General features: G+C 43.2%; 1 protein-coding gene across 5 annotated transcripts in view; it reads left to right on the forward strand.

Moving 5' to 3' along the window:
• The window catches only part of TRPC5 (transient receptor potential cation channel subfamily C member 5), a 177,542-nt gene that overhangs the window by 103,584 nt on the left and 49,847 nt on the right, over nt 1-24,111 (forward strand). For all 5 annotated transcript variants that reach the window (XM_079961625.1, XM_079961626.1, XM_079961624.1 and 2 more), the window contains one exon: nt 17,395-17,731. In XM_079961625.1, the coding sequence (XP_079817751.1) occupies nt 17,395-17,731 (337 nt within the window). The remainder of the gene's footprint in view (nt 1-17,394; nt 17,732-24,111) is intronic.

The raw sequence follows: 24,111 nt of genomic DNA on the forward strand, positions 1-24,111 counted from the left end.
GTGGGCAAGTCTTGTGTCTTCCAATACTTTGCAATAAGTATTCTTGCTGCTGTTGTCGCATACATAAAGAAATTTCTGTCCTTCTTTGACACTTTCTGGCCGACAATGCCCAAGAGGAAGGCCTCCGGTTTCTTAACAAAGGTATATTTAAATACCTTTTTTAGTTCATTATAGATCATTTCCCAGAAGACCCTCACTCTTGGGCATGTCCACCAGAGGTGAAAGAATGTCCCCTCAGCCTCTCTGCATTTCCAACATTTATTATCAGACAGGTGATATATTTTTGCAAGCTTGACTGGGGTCATGTACCACCTATATATCATTTTCATAATATTCTCCTTCAAGGCATTACATGCCGTGAATTTTATTCTGGTGGTCCATAACCTTTCCCAGTCCTCAAACATAATGTTATAGTGTTGCTGTTGTTGCTGTTGTTGTTGTTGTTGTTGTTGTTGTTGTTGTTGTTGTTGTTGCTGCTGCTGCTGCTGCTGCTGCTGCTGCTGCTGCTGCTATAAAAAGACTCTCTTCTTCATTGCCTTCTCAACTACAGATAGCAGTGGTCCTGCAGGAAGGGGAAAAGGAGAGAAAGGCTTTCTCCTCTTCACCCCTTCTCTCTCCTGTCAGTGGTGACAGTGACAGGGAGATATTAGTAAATTGTGGGGTTTGGGATTGGCAGTGGGGTGCATAGTTAATCCATGGAACTCACTCCCCCAGTAGGCAGCGAAGGCCATGAACTTGGATGCGTTTAGAAGAGGTTTAGACAGATTCATGGAGGAGAGGCTATGGACAGTTACTAGCCATGATTAAGGCTGGGCGATATATTGATATATCACCCAAAACCAGTTTGAAGTCCATATCGTGATATCAGTTTCGTAGTGTTTGACCTGGCAATATATTGTGAATCATGATGTGTGTGTGTGTAGCACCCTGCTTGTGGTTAACGCTTAGCTGGAATGAAATATTCAACGCAGCAATAGAGAAATTAAAATAATAATTTATTTGTCAGACAAATAAATGAGAGGCACAGTGGTATATGGTTACCAAGCTCTGGCCTGCCCTCCTGCCATTATGGCCAGCACTTATATTTCCTTAATCCAGCCCCCTTGCTCCTCCTGTGGCTGCCTCTGTCCAATCAGCCTGGTTGAAATTCCTATTGGCTGTTTGCTAGAACCAATCACAAAAGATACACCCATTTCCTTTTTGCCTTTTATGGGAAACAAAAAGCTACATATTCTTCTATCTATAAATGACAAATAAGTAGTCATATATCTTACATTTGTCTCAACAAGGAACCTTAATTACCAGCTCACCTCTTGCCCTCCTTGCCTTATTGCCCTCCAAAACAGATGGTTAATAGTTTTAAATTTTTATCTTAAACAGATGTCAAGGATCTTGAGTTCACATCAACATTGAAAGATCTCCTTCTTTTGGAGGTCTTTAAACAAAGGCCTGACAACCATATGTGTGCTCTAATGATGTTTCCTGCTTGGCAGGGGGGCTGGGCTGATGGCCCCGTGGTCTCTTCCAACTATATGAAATAAGAATCTAGCATAAGGATTTAACATTTCTTAGTTTCTAAATCCTTTGCATAATTACATTTAAGCCAATATATTTCATACATTATCATAGATAGCTTTTTAGAAGAATAAACCTTCTCAAAGTAAAAAAGGAAGGAACATTTTACAGCCTCAAAATAAAATAGGAAGAAACCTCTTCTTCTGTTTACACCCCCTTCTCCAGCCAAGCTAGTTGCTTTTTCCATTTGCTCTTGACCTTTTAACCTTAGGAAAATATGGCTCAAGTTTAATGGGAGGCACATGGTTTTATTTTACTATTTACCAAGTCTTAATTATGTTTTTTCTCAGCTTTTTTATATTCTGTAATATGTAGGGTCAGTGTAACCTTGGCTCTCAGCCTGTAATTCCCTTTTTACGACTTTGAGAATTGTTTTCTGCTATAAATCAGGGGGCCCCCTTGTCCAGGAGGATAAACATCTTGCCAAAGTACTTAGGCAGCTGGTCTTCTGCCTGGCAGAAAACATTTGAAAATCTTTAAGCTCATTTTAAAATACAGGCCCTGATCAAAATATAAGTCTTGATAAAAATGCAGGCTATGATTAGATGCCTCATGTGTGCGCACATGCTCACGTGCATGTGCATGTGTGTGCCCACAATACAAAAATCAAATGTGGGGGGAAACTTGTGAAGCCAGCCAATGCCTCTACACAGCTCCATCCTTATTTCAGACATTGCCATATATCATGGTGTTTAGCTGGTGAAATATCACAATGTTGAAAACCAGATATCTCCTAGCCCTAGCCATGATAGCTATGCTCTACCTCCCTTGTTGGAGAAAGCAGTGCTTCTGAATTCCATTTGCTGGAAGCCACAAGAAGGGAGAGTGCTTGGGTCCTGCATGCAGGTTTCCCACAGGCATCTGACTGTGAGAGCAGGATGCTTAACTACATGGACTATTGGTCTGATCCAGCAGGCTCTTTGTATGTTCTTAAGAGAGAAAGGGAAGGTCAAAAATAGCTGGTATAGAGAGTGGATCAATGAAGAAAGTGTGTGTTGATGCTCAGGGGCTGTTGAGCATCTATTGGAAACCTAGAAGAGGGTATTTTCTATCTGTCTGTCCTTTGAAATCCAAATAAGTAAAGCAGGTAATATGAACGCTTCAAACATAGCCCTGTTTGCCTCTTTTAAGAATATTGTTATATGCCACCCCAATCTCCACAACCGTGATCAATTCCAGGGGTTTCAGGTACTTGCCTAGGGTTTGTGTTTCCTTTGGAAATGGGGCGCAGCAAAGATTGTGGTGTCTTTATGATATATGGTTTATTTACACACATATATATATACAACTTGAGACTATGATACAGGGGATTCCAACATTACACTCCAAAAGGGTTTCATTTCTCCCATAGCTGCAGCCTTGGATTCAGTCAGCCCATTTTGTGCTCTTACTTCCTCTTTTCAGCTTGCTGTGTTTAACAGACTGCCACTATTTTTCCTCCAGCCCATATCATCCCCAACTGCAATCCTAAATCAACTGCCCTCCTTCCAGCTCTACAAACTCTACTTTAAAGGCTTTGTCTTTCTAACTAATTCTGAGTTGTGGGAGGAGCCACCCTCATTTGCCCTCTGGCACAGAGCCACTCACTTTCTCACAGCTAACGATCAACTTAAACAGGCCATCGCCAGGCTGGCTCCTGGCTTTTGTGTTAACATGCTAAATCCCGTGTATGGCGCCCAGGAATTAGAAAGGGGTTCCAGGAATTAGAAGGGGAGCCTAGGCACCTCACAACCTCATAACAACATGATCTCTTGATCTTATGGACTTTAACTAGTGGAGGAAATAAATATGTGTTCACAGATGCACAACCAACTGATGAAACAAAAGGTTTTGTACTGTGCTGAAATTGCCTTATTTTTATCCACAGCATGCATAAATATATCACAAGCAATTATGTCCCTCCCATCTTGTAAATAATTCATCAAATGCCCTTGGTATATTTGAAATTCATGGTGTGCATCCATCCTGTATAGGACAGAGCTTCCAGGACCTGAAAGGCAGAGAGATACTGAGCGTTTCATTTTGAATTTTGACATTTATAAACAATATTCTACCAAAATCACTGTAGGGCATATTGTAATATTTCCTGTATAATTAATTCTCTGCCAGTTGCATAAAAAGGCAATTTGCCTTCTATGATATATGGAAGCTTTTTTTATTTAACGATAAGTATAAACATCTATAAATGTAATGCCTTTCCTTTCCCATTCCTTGCAAGCTATCTTTTTACACCTGAGCTAAATAGTACTATTAATGTATCACTTCGTAAAGGAGTTTATGACTTTGCAAAGTATGTATAGATTTAATACTGTACTAAAAGATCACTGCAGGCAGCATGCCTTTGATAGGAATGAAATGCTAAAGGGGAGAGACATCCCTTGCAGGGAGTATGTGTTGAGAAAATCCTTGCCCCAGGGTGCTGCTTCCAGTCAGAGTATGTAATACTGAGTTAGATGGGCAAAGCTGTAGCTGACTGGTTGAGCATGTGCTCTGCATATATGACAGGAAAATTCAGGAAAGAAATATTTTTATGTAATGATCATAATAGAATCACAGATTTGGAAAATACCACAAGGGTCATCTAGTCTAATCCCATGCAATGCAGGAATCACAACTAAAGAATCCAAGACAGATGTCCATCCAATCTTTGCTTTAAAACATCCAATGAGGGAGAGCCCACCACTTTCCAAGGGAGTTTGTTCTGCTGCAATGATAATCCTAAATTCAAATCCTTTGTGAGGAATCAAAATATGGGTTCCCAGACCTAGCCGCTGCAGGGCAGGCTTCAGCAGTGGGTCCTGCCTTTGCACTGGGTCCTTGGCATCTGCTGGTTGCCATCTGCTGACACCAGGCTTGTTTACAAATGCAAAAGCATTTATTAAAATAAGCTTCAGAATGATAGGTTTCAAACAAAACAAACAAAAAAAATATCAGCGAAAGTCCTTTCTTCGGCAGCCAAACTGGAATGGTGATCAGGATCATCATTTGCAAACGACAAGGAGACACAATGATCTCGTGGCTCTTCTCTTTAGGAAAAGGGTGAGCCAAGGAGACTGATTCATCAGAAGCCCATTAAGGATTTCGGTCAGAGGAATTGCTACAATTCCTGGCTGCAGTAGTGGAGTTCTCATTGCTGCCTGGTGTTTTTCATTTTGTTTTGTTCTGTGGGGGTTTTTTGGGGTTTTTTTGTCATAATCCCCTGTTGCTTCTGCACCCCACCACCCACACTGTCCTCTTGCAATGGCCATCAATCTGTCATTTCACAGTTATGATTCACCCAGCCCAAAATGAGACAGCATGGACTCCAGACACGGCGAGAACTGCTTACCCATTTTCGGAGCCATGATATCATTAAGTGCTTTGTCCATGGGGAACAGAAAGGAGGAAGAAAACTAGGCTGCTGTCAACATGATTGCTGGTGTTAGTAATGGCAGGGAGGAAAGAGAAGAAGGTTGGGTTTTATTATATTCACACACACACACACACACACACACACACACATTTAATGCAAGTAGTGTCAAGAGGAGAGGCTGTAGGTCAGGGCAGAGCATCCACGCTGCATACAAAAAGCCCAGGTTAAATCCCCAACAGCTCCAGGTAGGAGTGAAAATGCCCCGTGCCCATAACCATGGATAGTGGCATGGACTGGCTAGATGCAGAGGAGGAAACCCCCAAGAAACCCCCAGGGGAAGAAGGCTCAGATTGATGGTAGGATGACGATGAGTTGTCAGAAGGAGAAGAGGGAGCAGACTGGGAGGAGGAGGTGTCAGAAGCTGAAGAGGTAACAAGGTCTGGTAAGCAGGAAGGGACTGTGGCAGAGTGGTCCCAGAAGCAGAAGGCGGGGGTCAAGAGGCAGTCTGCAGGCAGGTTGCTGAAGAATCCAGGGAGTCTTCCCTGCTGTGACCAGCTCCCCTTCCTCCAGTTTCCCAGATTACATAGAGGAATGAAGAGTGCTGAGCCAAGAGAGACAAGACAAAGGAGTCTCAGCTTGCTGGACCCAGGGGAGGAATCTTAGAGGGCAGTGGGAAGGCAGTGACCCTCTGTCCTTGCAACTGCTTCATTGGGGCAATACTTGCTGGGAAGGGTCACTGTGACCACTAGAACTGAGCTGTTTGTTTCTTTGAATATAGAGTTAACTTCACTTGACATCAGATGCTTTATTGTTTAATTTCTGACCTATGCCAGACTCCAGCTCCTGACAGAGAGCCACTCCCAGTCAGTGTAGGTAATATGAGGTAGATGAACCAATAATCTGACTCAGAATAAGGCATCTCCATATGTTCTTATGTTGTTCCTATAAAGTAGGACAAGATGGTAGAACAACTGTTGGAAAAGGGGATTGGGCTGGAAACTCTTTTCTCTTTGCATCAGGACTGGAGTTTTCTGCTTGTAATCCAAAATCCTCCATCTACCACCTCAAGTCTACTAGGTCATTGCACTACATGCATTGACCAGGACTATTCTGAAACAGGGGGTGGGGCAAACTTGTGTGGCCCTGTGACCACATTATTTCAGTCTGCAGGTTGGGAGATAATAATGTGATCCTCTCCAACCTCAGTTGTGTGTGCATACGCCTTACAAACACATACAGTGGTACCTCAGGTTAAGTACTTAATTCATTCCGGAGGTCCGTTCTTAACCTGAAACTGTTCTTAACCTGAAGCACCACTTTAGCTAATGGGGCCTCCTGCTGCCGCCGCACCGCCGGAGCACGATTTCTGTTCTCATCCTGAAGCAAAGTTCTTAACACGAGGTACTATTTCAGGGTTAGCAGAGTCTGTAACCTGAAGCGTATATAACCTGAAGCGTATGTAACCTGAGGTACCACTGTATTGCTTTAGTTGTGAAGCACACAGTCTTCTTTTCCTCCCCACTGCCCACCTCCATGGCATGGGCTACAACTTTTACTACATTCTTGCTGTTAGAGGCAAACAATAAACCAAAAAACCCCAGAATCGTTAAATTAAAAATAATAGACCGAACTTGTACAGTTTCACATTTTTTAAAACTCGTTTTAATCCTAGCAACAGCATGACTACAGGAATAACATTGGGTTTGTTTGCTTCTGTTGCCCTGATGCTAAGCACATTTACTTGGGAATCAGCACCATTTTGTTGTGGAATAAGATAATAAAATGAGCATCTGTAACCTGGCATGTGCCCAACTGCTTATTCCCTGACTATACAATGTTTTTAGAGATAGGAATAGGCCAGCTCCCAGTGGGCCTCAACATGCAGCCCAGCTGCTGGCCTCATCATCTGTCCCATTTGAGTGGTGGTTTGGGGGCCTCATGGGCCACAGGGCCCTGGACCTGAGAGGCACCCCTGTCTCTGCTAGGGATGGGTGAATCTGTCAGTTTGGCTTTCTCTGAGCTCCCTTTTTTCTCCAATCCTACCCTCAGTTCCCCACATTTTCACAACAGTTTACAATTAAAAAAAAATCCTCATGAAAATGCATCAGCATTTTAACATAATTTTACCCTAGTTTCTCCATTTTTGTGTGTAATTTTACCTGGTATACACATTTTTGCAAAGCAATTCTCCTAACACAATGCACTTCCTAAGCTAGTTCATGGGATATGTGCATTTCTATGCATACTTTACCGCAGCATATGCATCTTTATACACATTACTTGTCTGGAGAACAGCACTGCAAAATTCAGAAAAGTTCCAGATTTCAAAGGACGGGTGCATTTTGGTTTGCGTATTGTTACAGGAAGTAAAAATAAGATTTGCCTTTAAATGCGAACTGAATCAAATTTCTTCCCCATCTATAGTATTCATCTACCTTTTCTCTTTCCTCCTAAGATGAACCAGCATGAAATAGATAGATATTGGAAATAAATTAAAGACATTTAAATGCAATCACAACTGTAGAAATTTTAGGGCCTGCAAATTCCCATATTTTGCTGAAGATATTCATTAATGGTGGAACCTTCCCAACCCTATAAAGATAAGATTCATTTACTTGCCAATAGCCTATACTGCACTGGCTTTTGAAGCAATTTGCTTTAAAAATTGAAAAAAGGGGGGAGAGAATGCGTGATTATACAATGGACCAAGTTGAGTTTACAGTGGTACCTCTGGTTAAGAACTTAATTTGTTCTGGAGGTCCGTTTTTAACCTGAAACTGTTCTTAACCTGAAGCACCACTTTAGCTAATGGGGTCTCCTGCTGCCGCTGCACAATTTCTGTTCTCATCCTGAAGCAAAGTTCTTAACCCAAGGTACTATTTCTGGGTTAGCGGAGTCTGTAACCTGAAGCATCTGTAACCTGAAGCATCTGTTACCCAAGGTACCACTGTATTACAAAACTGTTGCAATTGTAACACAAGACCAGATGCAACCTCCATGCCCAGGAGTAATATACCTCTGAATAACATTTTTTAAGCAGCAGACACAGGAGAAGACTATCATCTTCTTGTCCAGCTTGTTGGCTTTGTGGAGATAGCTGGTTACAATGCTAGACATGATGCTAGAAGACATGGGCCTTTGCTCTGAAGTGGCAAGGCTCTGTCGCATCCACCTGTTAATAGTCAGCAAAAGTTACTATCTGGATAGTTGGCTACAGGAAAGATGGAAGTGGAGCAGCATTCTCCAAACCCATGAAGATGCAGGCACAATGGAATCCAGAACTCCCTGCCTCCCCCAACCTGGTGCCCTCTAAATGTCATTTGACTCAACTCACCCCAGCACTAGCCAGCATGGCAGGGATGAAGTTCTACAGCAATAGTTCTACAGCATCTCAAGAGCACCAGGTTTGGGGAAGGCAGATTCCCCTCACCTCATCTTCAGGATTCAGCTTTTTTCTCAGGTTCTCCAGGGAAGGACTGAATCTCAGGATCAGGTGCCATGAGGTTGTATCCAACAACAACCATACTCGTATTAGACTCATGAAATTAATGGACATGGCTAACTTAGGGACATCAATTTCAGTGGGTCTATTCCTAAGTATAGGTAAAGGGACCCCTGACCGTTAGGTCCAGTTGCGAATGACTCTGAGGTTGCGGTGCTCATCTCACTTTACTGGCCAAGGGAGCTGGCATACAGCTTCCGGGTTATGTGGCCAGCATGACTAAGCTGCTTCTGGCGAACCAGAGCAGTGCACGGAAAAACCATTTACCTTCCCGCCGGAGTGGTACCTTTTTATCTACTTCAACTGCTAGGTTGGCAGGAGCAGGGACGGAGCAACGGGAGCTCACTCCGTCGCGGGGATTTGAACGGCTGACCTTCTGATCGGCAAGCCCTAGGCTCTGTGGTTTAGACAACAGCACCACATAAGTATAACTGAGTATAATTCAAGTATAATTTAAGTATAATTGAATGCAACCTGGGCTTTTGCCACTTGGCTAATAGCAATTTTACCATGCAGTCTTCCTGCCACTCTCCCTGCCCATCATGCTCCACTCTGAAACTGGGAGAAGCAGTATGTGGGGAGCGGGGGGAAGGGGTGGAATCAGAAGCAGAATTCTACTGTAACCGGATATATGTCCATCAAGTCCATTATTGTCCACTCTGACAGCAGTTTTCCAGAGTCTCAGGTACAGGTCTTTGCCATCACCTGCTCCCTTACCCTTTTAACTGGAGGTGACTTGCCTACAAAGCATATTCTCTTCCTCTGAGGTACACTACCTTATCGACTCTAGTTCATCCCTGTGCATGTTAACACATGCATGCACCCCAAAGCATCATTTTCAAGGTACAAGAAAATAAGGGCCACTTCCTTGGTATATAGGAACAATTGGAGCACATGCATTAGTAGAACATGTTGTTCAAATTCAGATTGGGTCAGCCTCTCTTTCCTGTTGGAAGACTAATGCATAAGAGGCTGCCTGCTGTGATTTGTGCATCAGTTCCAAGAAAACAGTGTTTTGAGAAAATATTACAGGAAACAACAAGGTATTGGGGCAGAAGTATTCAGTGATGTTAGCCTTCATCTCATTTAAATAGCAAGCAAATGGGTTGTGCAGAGTTTTCAATAGCACTCGTGCTTCTTTGAGCAATGCTTTCAACTGTCATCTTCAGGAGTGCTCATTTTGTTGATATTTTTAAAATTTTATTTTTTTGGTAATTTGGTTAAAGAATAAAAGGAGAATTCCCTGGATGCCTAGATCCAATTTTTTGGAGCAGGCACTCTTTGGTGAGATAGAGCACCTTAAGAAATTTAAAATCACAAAACATGCAACAAAGTAAAGTGTGGAAATATAGGTTATTACACATTTAAAATATCCTCTTCTAGGTTCTTTCCAAAGTTCCCCACTTTCCTTAGCAAAGAAAGAGACCACCCTTTGGGTAGGTTAAAAATGGTTTACTTACAAACTCTTCAAATGTCAGATTCATGTGCTTTTCCATACAGCACCAAGAAAAGAAAGGCAGTACAACTTACTTTCAAAAATGGTAGGAGCTTCTAAATTATGTGTATAAAAACACAAAGATGTCTTGCTAAAGCCATGCAGTCTGGTTCTTTGAGAAACCAGTCCAGACATCCATAGTGGTTGGTTCACATTGTGGAAAAAGGCTTTAGTAACCCTTCCTCCCAAGGCAAGGGTTTGTTAGCCACGTAAGCCTGACAAGATAGCTTATGCTATGGCCTTAACACCTTCATGCATTAATTAGAGTTAAGCATGTTGGAAAAATGAGGCTGGATATATCCCACATATTTTTGTTTTAAGCTTTAGGTCAGTACTCAGCCTTAGCTCTAAAGCTATGAAATCAGGGAAGTCTTTATGGTCTTCATTATTCTTTGCAGTCTTTCCTCCTCCGAGAAGCCATTTTCACACGTTACGAAACACTGTGAGGCATGAAGGACTCTAAGGTAGATTAATACTTTCACAATTGATGTATGTAATGCATCCTGATGGCCTCAGGGGCACACAAAACATTTGGCTTGTCTTGGAACAGTTTGAATAAGAGGAAAGGACCATTTATTATCCACAATTTCACTACCAGAACAGTGTATGGAAGGAAATGTTATAAATTTCAGATAATGAGGAAATTTTGAATAATGAAGGTTTAGACTTATCACTTTTTATTTCATTTTAAAAGAAGTATATGCTGCCTCTAATTAAAATAACATCATGGGCCATGCACAATAAAAGAATGTAATACAAAGCAACATTTCAAAGACAGTTCAATGTACAGTAAAAACAACTCAATAAAAAATTTCCACATCGGTTTGTGATTTTTTTAAAGTCCTCGTGAAAATTCATAGCATTTCAGTAAGAATTTATTCTGATATGCCTGTTTTTTGCATGCAGTTGCACGTTTTAAAGAACACCAATAATAAAAACATAAAAAGCATAACTACAGAGAGTATAATAATAAAACAATCGTAATAACAACACACACGCACACACGCACACACACAGAGAGAGCGCGCTTTAACAGGCCATATATTATTTAATGGCCAAAGGCCTGAGTAAAGAGGAATGTTTTTGCCTGGTGCCTAAAGACATGTAATGAAGGTGCCAGGTGAACTTCTCTGGAGAAAGCATTCCACAGTTGGGGAGCCACCACTGAAAAAACCCCGTTCTCGTGTTGATACCCTCCAAACCACTCAGGGAGGAGGGACACAGAGAAGGGCATCAGATGACAAGCACAGTGTCCATGACGGTTTGTATGGGGAGAGGCAGCCCTTAAGGTATTGAGGCCTTGAGCCATTTCAGATTATATACCCCTGATTTTCACTTCCCACTATTCATAGCCTGGCATGCCAGATTTCCATTTAAAAGAATCACTCAATATCTTCACCCAAATTCACAATTCCTAGGTCACAACTAAGAAAAGCTGCATATAAGCAAAAGTTTTACAGGCTCTGGATTCAAGATTCAAAACTTCCTCATTTCTGTGATTGCCTTATTATTACCAACACCAGTTCTTACTACTCTCAGGACTTGTTCATACTTCACTTGCCCCATGCCTGGAAAGCATGGGTACAAGTGGTTTTCAATTTGCCTCCCTCCCCTCTGATTTTCCCAGGAAAACCCGCTTTTTACCGCTGACTCAGAACAAACATCAATCTGTGGAAAACGCAATGGATGTTTGTTCCGATTCATTAGTAAAGAGTGGCTTTCTCCAGGGGAAAATGGCGGGACAAGCAGAAATGTGAATGAGATCTCACAGATTTTCCTCTAATAAGTCTTATGCCCATAGCTGTCAACGTTTCCCTTTTTTTAAGGGGAAATTCCCTTATTCCGAATAGGATTCCTCGTGAGAAAAGGGAAAAGTTGACAGCTATGCTTATGGCATGCCCTGGCATCTAATTATTTGGTCAGCATTACTCAGCTCAGCTCAGCAACTGGTCTCTCAGGAGTCTCTCAGGAACTTTCGCTTCTCTTTATCTTCTCCTAACCCTTCTAGTTTCACTTTGCAATTCAGCCTTCTTCTTTGCTGTCAGGGACTGGGCAGAGGAGGAATGGTGGAGACCGCCTCTCCAGCCTGCTCCTTCCAGGGAGGAGGAAGAGGAAGACAGTATAGATTTACAACAGAGGTTTGCTGGAGATCACAGCTCAGAGGCAGATGAGAGGGAAAGTTGGGATATAATAGGAGAAGAGGAGGAGGAGGAAGAACCAGAGCAGCAGCTGGCTGAAGTGTTGTCATTAGAAAGCATTCCAGACCCTCCATCTCCCAGAACCCGACGAGCCTCAAAAGTAGGAGAGCAAAGAGCTCAAAGACAGAGGGCACGTAGCAGCACCCTTAGAGGAGATAATGAGGAATGAGGAATGAGGAAGTGGGAGAGACGGGGGTGGGGTGGGGTGGAGATTCACTTGGGACAATGCCATTATCCAAGTGGCTGGGTTCTACAGCCTCTCTCTGTAAAGTCTGAAATAAAAAAGGACAGTAATAAACCTTTCCCTGTCTTTAAACTTTCCTGGGCAACCAGCTGGGAGCCGCTGACGGCACGCACTTAAAGATGTAAGCAATTAAATCAATCTTGTAATAATCCAATAGTCCCCCTGAATAGTTCAGTTAATAAAACCATTGCTCACATTTCCCCCTCTCTGACTTTTCCCAAGTCTAAAGTATGTAATATTATCCCATGCCTCTATGAAATTGCCATCCTATATGCTATGCAGAACATATATCCATCTGCCAAAGTATACTGCATACCACCTATAAAACGTTTAGCTCCAAGATTCCAGCAATATCACCAGCGTACTGAAGAGTCTGCCTAATTGCCCTTCTTGAAAAGATATCTCAAAAATTAAAAGTATCTGAAGGGCGGGGCTCATTGGTTGTTGTTTTTCTATATGGTATGGTTTTATTTCTTATATGAATATTTCTTATATGAATATTGAGGTACACAGTCACTCTGTGCCAGCAGTATGCACAAACATTTGGCTTATCTAAGACTTTATAAAACCTTTATTCTTAATATTGATGGAGCTCAGAGGTGGAGAATACTTTCATTTTTATATAGCTTTATTATTTGTAATGGGAAGCTTCGTATGAGTTAATACATTATTGTTATTCCCTGCACTGCATCTTTGAACTTTTGTCGTTCCAGGCTATGGTGCTTTATGGTTTACATTTTAAATTCTTTGCTTTCTTTATCTTTGCACTTAAAAAAAGGCAAATCAATTTTAAATTAAACTGCAAACCTCCTACAAAATCCTTAACCCCAAAATTCAAAAGGCATCATCAACATACGGAGGGTACCATTCTCTGACCACTCCCAGTGGCTTCATATAGATGTTAAACAGCATTGTGGATAAGTTGATTACCTTCAACACCCCACAGCGTAACTGCCAAGGGGAGGGGTAATAAAAATCACCCATGGTTGCTCTCTGAAACCAGTCATAAGAAGGAGAGAAGGCACTGTAACACAGTGCTTCAATCTCCCATCCCACAACAGGTGTCAGGTGTGGGGTAGGTAAAGTCACGTCTGTAGAAGAACAATCAGGAATCTGAGAATGCACTGAATTCTAAACCTCCCTATCCCCAGTGATTCCGTTGCAGTCACCCACCATGGCTTTGCCTGCTTCACCCACTGTGTTTTCATAGTTTATAAATCAGGGAAGTAAGACCCTGAGAAGTGTCACAGTCTGCCAAATGATAAGCAATATCTTGAGCTGCACATTACAAGGTCTGTGCCAAGGCACCTGTGTTTGCAAAGATCTTCAGCAGCACCAGAAAATGCCTCCCCCCTTTCGTGATTTTTCAGCTCCCTTTCACAGAGAATGTTCACTTATTCATAAACATTCTCTCACTCTCAGTTGCTCTCAATTTTATCAAAGTGATGTCACCACTTGGCCAAATATGATAGGCTGTGTGGTGTTTTGAAGTTACCCTGAAGGAACACGTGGGAGGAAAACTAATTGCAATAGCAAGAAGGAGAAACCATGACTCTAAGCGTGACTTTTTAAATCATGAATATTCACACAGAAGGACATTACTTGCAGTGGGGTAATACAAAGCCACCTACTAGACTAGTCTTACCCAAGTGAGTGCCTGCCGTAAGTTTTGCTCAACAATTTCCATGCACTGTAGCAGTGGCGTAGCGTGGGGGGTGCAGGGGGGGCTGGCCGCACCGGGCGCAACATCTGGGGGTTAGGGTTAGGGGGCGCAAATCCACGGGTTAGGGGGTGCAAATCCACGGGTTAGGGGGCGCAAATCCACGGGTTAGGTGGCGCAAATTACTTGCCTTGCTCCGGGTGCTGACAACCCACGCTACGCCACTGCACTGTAGCAAACATGGCCAATGACCAGGAGTCATGGAGTCCACCCAGTCCTAAACACTTGGATTCTGAGTTCAGATTTGCATAACCACAAAGGCATACACACAGATCTCACAATCCCTATAATGAACCTCTTTTTGTATGCACCTACAAGCATATGTCAAGGAGGGGACCAGCTTTCTAATGAGCCCTATGGTGATCCTTCCATGTATGGTCATTGCATTTGCAGAAGGATGGATCATAGCCTAAGGCTGGTGGTTTTCTGTTTTTCATTTGAAAAAAAGGGGTTTAGGAATTTCTGGGTTACCAAAATTGTTGATTTCTACCCTAAATTACATTCAGTTAAACTATTGTGATGAACAGGGAAATATTATTTTCCTTATCCTTGATGTTTTTCTTTCCTTGCTGTAAAGTGTTGTTCGGGAAAATTAAAAAGATGGAAAGATGGAAAGATAGAGAGATACAGACAAACATTACAAAACTATTATTGGATTACACACTTTAATATATTTTCCTTGATCTTGGTTCTTGAAATTGCAAGCGTAAGAAAAGTGTTGTGGGGGGAGCTGAGTTTCCCTATAATTTTTTGCCCAAAATGTAATGGCTTAACAGATTTGCCTAGCCTTCTAACTCTGCCTGATAATAAAGAAAAGATGGTGCTGGTAGCTGCTTTGATACAGGGCGAAAGTACATCATCTCCTCACTGCTGATTATTGAACATGTATAATTAATGCTTCGTAATTTCATTGTCACTTAAAAGAAAAAGAAGAAAGGGCTAGGGATGCAAATGTAACTGTGGCTATAACAGAATGCAGTTTGCCCAAAGCATGATTGATGGAGGAAATATAAAATGAAGTATGCTCAGCATTTTTTAGTGCTTACGCTATGTCCTCCTTATTTCCTCTGCGCAAAACATTCAGCTTATAGTGAAGCCTGACCCATATGGCAGATTCATGTGGAGAATAATAGATGTGATGTTTGCAGTCATTCTTCCTTTTCCAGGGCAAATGAGGAAAAATTATAGAACAGTATGAAAATCATGTTCGGAACTGACAGTGTCGGGAATGACACCAAAAGCATCAGCAGCACATTGGCTCATGATCACAAGAGAAGAGGCAGGGTAGTGGGGTGATGCCGTAGTATTATCAGGCCTGTGGCTCTGGGGCCAGCGCCACGTTTTATCACTAACATGACATGCAAAGGCTTATTTCAAGAAAGAACTGTGTGTGGGATCATAGGTTTGTCTGCAAAACACACCCCAACTCTCCAAAGCTCTTTCCCTATAACCCAAAGGTTTTGATGTGGAACAGAGCAAGCTGCCTCAGACTTAGTCAGACCCAAGGAGAGTGTTGTATACTCTCCATGCTCTCCAAGGTTTCTGAAATGGGACACATTCAGCTCTACTTTGGCATGCTGGGGACTGAACCTGGGACCATCTGCATGCAAGGACCACTTAGCTGTGGTCCTTCTTCAGACAGAGAAACATAGGAAGCTGCCTTGTACTGAGTCAGACCATTGGTCCATCTAGCTCAGTACTGCTTATTCTGACTGGCAGCCATTCTCCAGGGTTTCAGGCTGGGGTCTCTGGCAGTCCTACCTGGAAATGCCAGGGATTGGACTTGGGAGCTTTTACATGCAAAGCAGATGTTCTACCACTGAGCTGCAACCCTTCCCCTAGTGCTCAGAGGAAACAATCTGCACATGCTCATGTTCAGCCAGCCACATGAGAGGGCAGAAGCTTGCTCAGAGCCCCACATAAGATCACAGAATTGTAGAGTGGAAGGGACCATGTGGGTTATCTATTTCAACCCCCTGCAATGCAGGAATCATTTGCCCAACATGAGGCTCAAACCCACAACCCTTGAGTTATGCTTTACCAACTGAGCTATCCCAGCAGTCTATGAGCTGAGTGTGGAGGAATATAAAAGCCCCCTCCTAGGGGCCCGCTCTAGGTCAGCCCCCGCCTCCAGGCACTGTGTCAATGACTCTCAGATTCTTTAGTAGAAAAAGCAAAACTGGAAAAGCTTCTCATAAGGTTGAAATAACCCTGCTTAGGTTGCCTTTGTGCTGGCTTTCATTTTATGGTGATTTCATGCACTCTTTTTTCTTTCTTATTATGCCTTTGGTTTAAAAACAATGTGTCATGATATTTAAATGAAAGCCTATTGCCAGTGACGGCCCAGAATCATGCAACATAAGTCAATGGAGGATGTCATTTAATGACTAGAGAGCAATCCAATTGCTTTCCCGCTGTGATGTGCACATTTAGTGACTACTGCTGTTCTTGGGGGGGGGGGGGATGGAGCACTATCCCTGCTGCTCATGACACCTTTTGGTACATTTTCTCACTAAGACCGAGATAAAAGTTTGATTAAAAGTTTAAGTAGTTATGGTTTGGTTTGGTTTTTTTCTAATGGCTCTTCCTCTGGGTTAGCACAAAGTAGAAAAGGAAGCAAAATCTTAAAAGGATTTCCTCCTTGAAATATGAACCCCCTTAAGTTTTAGTAGCAGAGCCAAGTCTGTAAAATGAAATCATTTCACTGAGAACAGATGCAGGGAGATGAATTGTAGAAGAGTCACATCCATCTGCTGTTGCAGGTGACACAATCTAGGTGGCCTTGTGTCCTGCTTTACTGAGTACCATCCTCTATTTCAAGAGCTGTCAAGCTCAGTCCTATATTGGGAAAGGGCTCTTTGGTTCCAGGAAAGAACTCTAAGAAGGGAAACCCAAACCCCTGAAGCTGCCCATCTGTAATTAGCACTTGGACAACAGACTGAGCAGGCACTCAGTAGGTCATCATGCCATCCATACTGGAAAAAGGGCAGTGGGGAGGTGGGGGGGAGAGAGAAAACAATGCAGGCTGGAGTCTCTGCCTACATGGGCATCTGTGTTGTAAACACATCCAACACATGGAGGAGAGTGCTATCAATGGCTACTACCCACAATGGCTATCCTCTGCTGCCACAGTTGGAGGAAGCAATGCTTCTGAGCACCAGTTGCTGGAAACTACAGGAGGGGAGAGGGCTCTTGTGCTCATCATCCAGAAAATCTCTTCTTTCATTCTTGTGCTTATCCCTTGCTTTCCCTCTTTGCAATGTTTCTCTCAGATTCTCCCTTTCTCTCTCCTCTTTCTTTCTCTCCAGTTTGTTGCCCAGCCCAACTGCCAGCAGCTGCTAGCGACGCTTTGGTATGATGGCTTTCCCGGATGGCGGCGAAAGCATTGGGTGGTCAAGCTCTTGACATGCATCACCATTGGACTGCTGTTTCCCGTGCTTTCTGTGGCCTACTTGATTGCCCCTAAGAGCAGGCTGGGACTGTTCATCAAAAAGCCATTTATAAAGTTTATCTGCCACACTGGCTCCTACCTTACCTTTCTCTTCATGCTCCTACTGGCGTCGCAGCACATTGTCAGGACTGACCTCCACATGCAGGGACCTCCTCCAACCATCGTTGAATGGATGATCCTCCCCTGGGTTCTAGGTAAACCACTGAATGCAAAAGCATGTGAGGGTTGATGGGATTTGCATGCAGATTAATTTGGTTTGGGGTGCTGTTTCCATGCAAATAGGTGTAGCACCTTAATTTCCAAATCAGTAGCTTTTGTTTCTTCTGCGGGTGAAAAATGGTCAAATAGTCTACTGGATTTAGCCTTTCCCCCCTGTTTTTGCTACCAGTTTGGGATGGGGCTGAGGGAAGAAGATAGGTATAATTTTTTCCTTTTCTTTTCCTCATTTGTCTTAAGTCTGTGCTTCTGATTAGGGTTAGCCAGGTGGTACAAGTGAGTTAAAATATTTATAGGGGCAGCAATGAAATGGTGTACAGTACAGTTTGTGAGGCACACTCTGCACTGTCACACCTTGGGAAAGCACTGTGACAGAGCACATGTTTCACATTCAAGAGGTCCCTGGTCCATTCCCTCACAGCTAATAACAGTGGGTAATGAGTAACATCTCTGGAAAGCTTCTGCCAGTCAGCCCCACAGCCAAGCTGCCTCCTTGCCTCTCAACTCCATGCATCACAAGGTGGCGGCAATGGCAGCAGCAGCCCGGGATTGGCTTTGCCTTGCCTCCTCCAGATACTGTACCTCCGCTCAGGACCCAGACTCCCAACTTCACCGCCTCAGGAGCCCCCATGCTGATCCCCATCTCACCTCACAATTTCCCCTGTGACTATTATGTGGGAAATGCCCTGGGACCGATTTTAGGGTCTGAAAAAGTGGTGTGGTATATTACAAGGTGGCGACCAGTATGCGGTAAAATACGGTTGATACATTTGCACAGGTGCTGTTTCCAAGGGCTGCACCTAGAAAACCAGCTGCCAAGAACATGAGAGCCATGCTGGATTGGCACAGTGGCATTCTGCTCTCACAGCACCCATCCAGATGCCTAAGAGAAGCCTGCAAGCAGACTGTAGGGGGAAATTTACTCCCCTTTGTCTCAAGCTTTCCCTGTAGGAGATTTTTTCCTACAGGTGCATCCTTTGTAAACAGCCCCTCTGCAGATGGATGGAGATCATCACACTCACTTAAAATAACTCATCATAATAATTTTCGCAAAGGTCAAATAATGGAACGATAATGGATGTTGTTTTAACTAAAGCTCTCAAAAACATTTTACTGGGTGAGCTGGATGATTCATGTGGGCAAAGTGGGCTTTTTTGTTTTTCCTTTCCTTCGAATTATTTTTTTAATGTCCACTTCAACCTGTATGCAGCACTAGTCAAATGTTAAGAGTGAAAAGCTAAGCTTTCTCAGGTATGAAGTGCTAGATGGTGACATTGTCTCTTTTTGTCCTGCTGTTCTATATAAGGGGATTAGCTTAATTAGGATGAGCCTGGCAAATAAGCATGCTTCCATAAACACACATATTTCTTCGCCTCTTTCAGGTTAAGCTGCCCTGACCTCAAAGCAGCTGTGGGCATATAGGAGAACTCAAGCTATGAGGAAAACATATCCAGTCATTAGCTTCTGGACTATTAGCATCATGGATGATTAGCAAGCTTTCAGCCTAAGAAAGAATGCTCTCCCAGCATTATTAGAATGTTCCAGCAGCAGCACTTTTATTTGGTGGACATAACAGCCAGCCACATATAGATTTCCAGCTTATTTCATGCACTTCACAAACCCTTACGCAGGAAGCACAGAGGGTCGCTAGACATTTTGACAGATTCAGTCTCCTTGCTGCTACACTAAACTATATCAGTGAAGAAAATGTACTGTAGATTGTGGCTGCAATTTGATGTCACTATAAGCCATAGTCTGTTATGACAGGAACATGCCTAGCCGTACCATGGCTGCAAAAATAAGTTAAGAATGCCTCTGAGTCTCTACTTTTGCTATGAAAGAACCTGCCTGTGATTAAGAGTCAGGCTATCAGGAGCTTGTGGGCAGGACTAGTAAACAGGGGTGTTTGCAAGGGCATTTAGTAGCGGAATTGGAGATGGGAGACCCCAAGGTCTGCATCATGGTGCAAGAGGCATGAACAAGAGGCATGAACAGTGAGGGAGCTGCTTCGGTGACCTGCAGCACCTGTGCCATGTTTGTTTTCTCGCCTGAGCATGTACGAAGGCACAGATGATGCAAGTGTAAGTTGGTTGCCTGATCAGCTTTACAGGAAGATGCAAGGGGAACAACTATCTTGAACCTGGTCCTTACCAGTAGGGCAGAACTGGTTTATGAGGTAGAAGAGTCTGAAACCCAAGCCCTTTGATGAACAGTTAAGGGAGTTGGGTATGGAGAGAGGTGATATGATAGGCATCTTCAACAAGCTAAAGTGCTGCCACATGGAAGATGAAGCAAGTTTGTTTTATGCAGCTCCAGAGGGTAGGACCTGAACCAATGGATTCAGATTACAAAATAGTAGATTTGGATTAAACATTAGGAATAACTTTCTAATGTTAAGAGCTGTTCAACCATGGAATGGATTGCTTCTGAAGCTGCTAGGATTTCCTTCCTTGCAGGTTTTCAAACAGATGTTGGATGACCATCAGTCTGGGATACTTTGGCTGTAAATCATGCATTGCAGGGGGCTGAACTAGACCAGGGATGGCCAACTCCCAAGAGACTGTGATCTACTAACAGAGTTAAAAACTGGCAGTGATCTACCCCCTTTTGGGGGGTTCAGGTCAAAGTTGTTGAACTTTTTTTAGGCAGGAGGAAAGCTCCAGTTTTTGAGGATTCAAGCCTAAACTCAAGGGAGAAAGGGAAACAGCCACTCATCAACAGATTGCTGGGGAAACAAACAGCCTCACTGAGTAAACTCCATCTTCCGTTCTGCAGATCGTGCAACAATGGAGGGTGGGATGAGGGGGCAGGGCCGGATTCTTTTTTTACCAGCGCTAAGGAAAGGGACCTAATGATCAACCATGATCTACCAAAACCTCCCGGGGATCTACCAGTAGATTGTGATCGACCTGCTAGACATCCCTGGACTAGATGACCCTTGGAGTCCTTCTAAGAGTCATCTAGTTCAATGCATTTGATGCATTATTTTTAAAACAGAGTTTTCCAGCTAAGTTGTATACAGAGTAGACCCACTGAAAGTAATGTATCTAAGTTAGACATGTCCATCAATTTCAGTGGATCTACTCTGAAAAGGACTGATGTTGTCTGCTACGCAGAGTAAAAGCATCACATCATCACTCAGATTTAGTGATGCAGCCAATCAAATATGTGATGGCACTACAAAGCCAGTTCAGAGTGAAAACAAAACTTCACTCTGAATGGGAGAACATCTTCTCTCTGTGTCAAAGCCTCATCCACATACACAAATATCCCTGAAAGGTTAATTCTCCCAACTACAATTAATCTCACATAGATCTCATGGGACCTAGAGGCAGGGGCAGACCTACGGGTTATTTAGGTTGGCCCCCATCAAGGGTGCAGGCCCAGTGGGGCACAAAAATCCTGTCTTTCCACTCTGGATTGGAGTGGCCAGGAACCTTCCCATCCATGCACTCCCTGGGACACTCCTATGCTGCTCTGGGCAGCTGGACAAGGTTCACAGGCTCCTCTGGGTGCCTTGGCAGAGAAATCCAGTTGCTGTTATGGGACTTTGCAGCAGTCCTGCGGGCCCCTCAGTGGGCCAGTGGCAATATTAGAAGTGTGAGTGGAGTGCCCTGTAGGGCTTAGAGCAAAGAAAGACAGAGAGAGCAGGAAGAAGAAAAAGGAAGGGAGGGCGGAAGGAGGCAGAAGGAAAGGACCGAGCAGAGAGAAGCAGATGGACTGATGGAAGAGGAAGAGGAGGGGAGGAGCAGAGGGAGTCATTGTCATAATGTGAATGGCAACAAAAAGTAAACTCCTTTAGTTTCTTGTCCGTGGTCTCTCAGTTTTGGAGGCACCGATACATCTCCTTGTCAAGGGTGCAAGGGAGCCTAGGTCCGCATCTGCCTACAGGCAAGCTGAAATTATGAATAAAAAGACAAGTTGATTTTAAAAAGGAAAAAAAAGACAAATCATTGCATTGTATTCTTACAGCTCAGCTGCACAGCTTCTGAAAACGAAGCTGAGAGTGATTATCTGGGTTGAAACACCAGAACAGCGGGAACTAGTCATTGCGTAAAAGAACGTGCTCACAGCACATGCCTGCAAGCAGGCTCCTAACTAGGTAGTATTTCTTAATGCCCCTCTCTCTGTCTCTGCCTTTGAGTTTAAATTGTGCAAAACACCTCTGCAGAAACAAAAGGGATTACAGGGGAACAAACAAGCAAAGGATGAATTGGTTGTAAATAAAATGATGGTGCCTCTTTTGTTTCAGGTGTCTTCGTACTGTTTCAATCTTGTCTTTAACAGTCGAAATAAATTAAAAAATTGTTGAGTAGCACCTTAGATCATGGGCCCATCACCTCCTGGCAAATAAAAGGGGAAGAAATGGAGGCAGTGAGAGATTTTCCTTCCTTGGGTTCCAGATGGTGACAGCAGTCACGAAATTAAAAGACACCTGCTTCTTGGGAGAAAAGCAATGACAAACCTAGACAGCATCTTAAAAAGCAGAGACATCACCTTGCCAACAAATGTCCGTATAGTTAAAGCTATGGTTTTCCCAGTAGTGATGTATGGAAGTGAGAGCTGGACCATAAAGAAGGCTGATCGTCGAAGAATTGATGTTTTTGAATTATAGTGCTGGAGGAGACTTTTGAGAGTCCCATGGACTGCAAGAATATCAAACCTATCCATTCTTAAGGAAATCAGCCCTGAGTGCTCCCTGGAAGGACAGATCCTGAAGCTGAGACTCCAATACTTTGGCCACCTCATGAGAAGAGAAGACTCCCTGGAAAAGACCCTGATGTTGGGAAAGATTGAGGACACAAGGAGAAGGGGATGACAGAGGACGAGATGCTTGGACAGTGTTCTCAAAGCTACCAGCATGAGTTTGACCAAACTGCGGGAGGCAGTGGAAGACAGGAGTGCCTGGCATGCTCTGGTCCATGGGGTCACAAAGAGTCGGACACGACTAAATGACTAAACAACAACAACAAAGCACCTTAGAGACCAACTAGGTTTGTTCATGCACACAAAAGCTTATACCCAGAACAAACTTAGTTGGTCTCTAAGGTGCTACTCGACAATTTCTTAATTTTTTAATTTATTTCGACTGTGTCAGACCAACACGGCTGCCTACCTGAATCTTGCTTTAACAGGTTGTGTTTGTCTCCAGAAAGAAAGATATAGTGGGGCTCTTGGTTAAATTGCGGAGGGAAGGCATTGTTTCATAGCAAAAAAAAAGTATTTCCTTCTTTAATAGGGGGGAGGGGGAGAAAATATGAAATGCCTCCTTCTAAAAAAGGAGGGAGACAAACGGAAAGAACAGTCACGTTCCATGCAGACGGCATGGCAGTAACTATAGTAACAATTCTAACAATGATTACTCGCAGTGAATGTAACATATGGGGTTCTTCATCAGAATCCACTCCACTGATTTGTTTGAACAGGCAAAAGAAAAAGAAGAAGAAGAAGAAGATTTTGGTAGAAAAATAAAACATTCCTTAACCAGTCTCAGCAAGATGATGATACTGAAATCACAGTTCAAAAGAAACTGAAAGATAAGATTTTGTTAAGTTTTCATGAGGCCAGGATGCATCCAAAGAAGTTTCATTAGTACAAGGATCTACATTTGTACAATGAAACTTCCCACCTCCCTCTGCCCTGCCACACGCTCCTCGGGTCTGTTCTGGGGGGCTCCCCCAACCCTCTGGAGCAGATCCGTAGAGGGCAAGGGATGCACAGAGGGAGGAGAGCATGCAAAGTTTCACAGGGCAAGCAAAAATCATTGCACAAATGGAACAAGTGCAATGGATGCCTCTCATTGATTCAATTCTCTCTTTCCCTGTTGTTTAGTGACCATAAGGAAATGGAAGGGTCCAACATGGCTGGGTGCCTTTTCTTTTCGTTTCATTTGCTTGTCTTGTTCATTGTTTTTTCTTGCTGGGCGAATGTAGATAGAATTGATATTATATTTTGATAAAGCTCAATTAATGCATATTCAGGCCTGTAGTGATAGGATAAAAAACAATAAACTGGTAGTGGCGCATCATATCATCCCCTTTTTGGGTCTTCAAATTCTAAGCAGAATCAATGTTTGGAGGGTGAGCAGACACTCCATTTAGGAACACAGGAGGCTGCCTATTTGGTCTATCCAGGCCAGGGACATTCCCAGTCCTTCCCGGAGATACCAGGAATTGAACCATGGACCTCCTGCATGCAAAGCAGATGTTCTACTACGGAGCTATATAATAATTTGCACACAAAAAATTAGCGCATGAAAGTCAGGGAGGCTGATGAGTAGTCCCAGTCTCCCTCTTTGCATTGACTCTGCATGGAATTTGATGGGGCTGAAAAGGGATATAAATGGACACACAGATAT

This window comes from Podarcis cretensis, assembly GCF_951804945.1.
Source record: "Podarcis cretensis genome assembly, chromosome: Z".
Lineage (NCBI taxonomy): Eukaryota > Metazoa > Chordata > Lepidosauria > Squamata > Lacertidae > Podarcis > Podarcis cretensis.